Below are 3,941 nucleotides of genomic sequence, written 5' to 3' on the forward strand. Positions count from 1 at the left end.
GAGCAGGTACATTAGCACGGATATTTCAATCGTGGAGAAGGAATTTTTATTCTGTGCAACTAATTCGAAGAACCGCGCAAGGAACATAAACGCTTGCTTAATTGGCAAAAAAGAAGACTCCGGCATCCCCTTAAGGGAATGCTCTGAAGGGACCCAATTATCGACATTGCAGTTTGATCAAAATCTCCGAATTGACTAAATGGAATAAAAAATCCTTTTACAGGATTAAAGTAAACGCAAAATCCTGACGTGGTGCAGTGGATTTTATGTATACTAAAAGGATTTTTTATTCCATTTAAACAATTCGGAGATTTTGATCAAACTGCAATGTCGATAATTGGGTCCCTTCAGCATCTCCTTAAGTAATATACGTACTAAAAAATTAAAAAGTATAAAAAAATATATATTTAATAAGGAATAATTAATATAATTACTTGTTAATTAACATAACTAATAACTATTAACATAACTATTTGGCAGCTGAAATTCATAAATAATACGTATATCTGCGTTAATTGCACCATTATGACTTGCAATAATATAAAAATTATTCAAATCCTAGTTGAAGTAGTATTTTTTGCAATTGCAATAAGTTATTTAAAAATACTTATTACGCGTGTATTAGTATCAGAAATATTAAATTTCTTATCAATTTAATATTTGTGATATTATTATATGTAACGGATCATAACAATTACGTACTCGCTACGCAGCGTAAGAGGCAGTCCTGAATGTCCTTTCTGCAGTGGTTATAATGATAGAATAATAGAAACAGATTTATTACAAAAAAGATCAACATATTATATGCTAAATTTATTTGATCAAAAGATTTTTATCTAAAATTAGCGATATGCTATATTCAATGCCGTAGGTACAACGTTCAGTAGTATAGGATCCCTTTACAAATACAGAAAATGATACTATTTCTATTGCAAAAGAAAACCAAGGAATTTACTTTAAGTATTGAAGTGCTTCATGGATCTATGGAATGTTTTGCCACAGTAAGAAAATATCGAATATTTTAATAATGCCATATTACAATAAAAAAGTACGTTTATAATTATAATTGCAACTCATAAAGGCCTCGGTATCTTATTTTACTGTCATATATTCTACACGGTAATAATATAAATACGAGTTGACTAACACGATAATGAAAATAAATTTAATAAAAACACAACGATGTTAATATTTATAAAATAGAACAATTTATTTTTTGAACAAGTGTTATCTATATATTCTGTTGCTAAAAAAGAAGATTGAAGTTATTCAAATTAAGAAATTAGTAAACCTCAGGTTTTTGTAATGCATTAATCGTAACCATCACTGTAATATGCCTATAGTCCAAATATACACAACACATATTTAAAAATATTATAATGCCTTTAAATTTTTGAATTTTTCTTCATGCACAATTCGCTACTAATGCATTAAACATTACTCATATATTTTATTTCATTCATTTCAATATTTATATACAAAACATTTACATTTAGAGTATTCTATAAAAAATGAATATATAATAAAAAATAAAGAAATAATAGTACTGTTAGTAGCGATATATTATTAGCGACAACTAAACAACTAATATTTCAATATTTAAAAAACATATAAAACATATTGATCATGATAGTCATTAACTTAAAATTTACGAATATCGCGTATTTATCTAATTCGATCATTTTTATATTATAAGTTTTATCGAGTAGAGATAAAAAATTAGAAGAATTAAAGTTAAAAGTGTTATTAAAAAACCTCTTATATACTTAAATATTTCGAAGTATTTCAAAGATGACATATAAGAAGTTAAAACTAAAGAATATACTAAAAAAAAAACCTTATCTTACGAATGCGTGTACGAAATTGAAGTAGCGATACTGAAAAAGAGAGAATGCGCTTGCGTGTGACTTTCGATCTCTTATAAAAATTTTTCTTCATATTAAAAGAAAAAAGTCATACAATGAATTTTTTCAAACGTTAGGTTGATGACTTTATTACAGACTATAGATATACATAAGTTAAAGAAATGTTTTCAATTGTAAGTATCTAATGACATAATGTGATATAAAATAGTTTATTATGTAAATTACGACGTTTATATTAAAATTTGTGCTTGAAGAAAGAACATTTAATCGATCGAAGAAGAAAGGAGGGGATTCACGTACTCTCATCTGCTTCTTTCAATCACTAATGTCCCGTATCGTGTAAAGGTATGATCCGACATGAGAATCAGTATTTCGGCATTACTAGAATTATGTTACTCGCTATCGGTTTATGGCCATATCAACAATCCAACTTCACTAGATTTCAGCATATTTTTATGTCTACTATATTGACAACTATTGTTATATTTCAGGTACGAAAATATTATGACAATAGTAATAACTACGCTGTTACATGATACAAGCAATAGTTTCGACTATGTTATATTTATCTCACTCTGTATTAAGCAATGATATTTGTATTAAGTATACTGCAACTATTATTAATTAAATTGTGAGTAAAATTAAATAAAATTGTCTACTAACAGCTGACAACATTTCTAACGATAAGTTATACTTTGGACCTCTTTATGAAGGTTTTGTCTTCCACGTCTTTCTTCGTTACTGTTATAATAAAATATAACTCGTTCCGTTTTAACATCGAAAGTGTAAGTTAATCGCTTACAGAGTATCTATTATGAAGTAATCTTCTCCATTTAAAAAAATTTTATATAAAAAAATATATGCTTTGATATATACAAAAATTGCTGGAATAACAGGTGAAGGATTTACTGATGCAGCTGCACGAAATACATTACAAATTAAAAGATGTAAATGAAATTGCTATTGTAAAAAAATATGATTGTATTGTAAAACGTTATATAACTTTCACAACAAGTAAGATAACTTTTATTGATTTTATATACAATCACATTATCAATATATAATAATATATAATAGTATAGAACAGAGAGTATATAAGCTGTTAAGTAGAAAAAATCAATTTTGATAGATCATAAAATTTATATACATATATGTATATAAGTTATCGAAAATTTAATTAATTCGGGTACTATGCATAATGGCATTTTTTAGCACTTGGAGCATTTGCAGTATTTATTTATATCATGATGCAATTTTGGGTAAATACAATTAATGTTGATTTATCGACAAACGTATCTCGTTCGGATCGTATGGTCTTTAAGATGGAATACTTTATCGATGAAGAAAAATATTTTTATTTGATTTTATTGCACATCATCATAGCCATTTGCATTGCGTCGATTGTAACAGTAGCAATTGGTACATTGTGCATTACGTTTATTCAACATATCTGTGGAATGTTTAAAATTGCTAGGTACGAAAATAGATGTAGGAATAACCATAATAATATAAAATGTAAGTTAAAGTTTATATTTTTAAACAACATATTAAAAAAGTTTGTGTGCTAATATAATACTATTGATTAAAAAAATTGTTATTAAATGAGTCGTATGATTACATAAATATTTATAGCTATCGTATCGAGTATGCAATAAATATCAACATTCAACAAAATGTTATGTTGAAAAATAAGATCTGGATGATCAAGGGCGTAATTTATGCTGTAGATATTCATCGGAAAGCTATTAAGTTTGTATCTATAATGATAATACGCATGCAATATTTCCAGTAACATATTTTTTTAAAGATTGTTGAAGCATTTTACATCTACATTTGAGAAAATGATATTTACTTTAATCATCCTTGGTGTAGCTTGCTTAAGTTTTAATTTATTTCAAGTAAGTTATTTACAACATGTAATTATGTATGCGAAATGTTCCAAAATTATTAACAATATTGTTCAGTAAGAATATCAAGAAAAAAAATTTTGGACATAGAACTTTCCTACAGAAAACGACTAATTTCTGAAATAGTCTATATTAAGAAACAAACACACGGTATAAACAGACAAAATGA

General features: G+C 26.5%; 1 protein-coding gene across 1 annotated transcript; it reads left to right on the top strand.

The window, feature by feature from the left end:
- Positions 1–3,187: 3,187 nt before the first annotated feature.
- Positions 3,188–3,832, top strand: LOC108760179 (uncharacterized). Its single transcript, XM_018505980.1, has 3 exons — positions 3,188–3,339; positions 3,498–3,614; positions 3,673–3,832. The coding sequence occupies exons 1-3, from the start codon at positions 3,188–3,190 to the stop codon at positions 3,830–3,832; spliced, it is 429 nt and encodes a 142-aa protein (XP_018361482.1).
- Positions 3,833–3,941: the final 109 nt, after the last annotated feature.

Source organism: Trachymyrmex cornetzi, unplaced genomic scaffold (genome assembly GCF_001594075.2).
Source record: "Trachymyrmex cornetzi isolate Tcor2-1 unplaced genomic scaffold, Tcor1.1 scaffold223, whole genome shotgun sequence".
In the NCBI taxonomy this organism is placed as follows: Eukaryota; Metazoa; Arthropoda; class Insecta; order Hymenoptera; family Formicidae; genus Trachymyrmex; species Trachymyrmex cornetzi.

Excerpts from the sequence above, each read along its gene's own strand:
- LOC108760179 (XM_018505980.1), top strand. The coding sequence starts at position 3,188 with ATGGAATACTTTATCGATGAAGAAAAATATTTTTATTTGATTTTATTG. Across the intron at positions 3,340-3,497 it reads GGAATGTTTAAAATTGCTAG|CTATCGTATCGAGTATGCAA; the intron begins GTACGAAAATAG and ends AAATATTTATAG. Across the intron at positions 3,615-3,672 it reads ATTCATCGGAAAGCTATTAA|ATTGTTGAAGCATTTTACAT; the intron begins GTTTGTATCTAT and ends ATTTTTTTAAAG.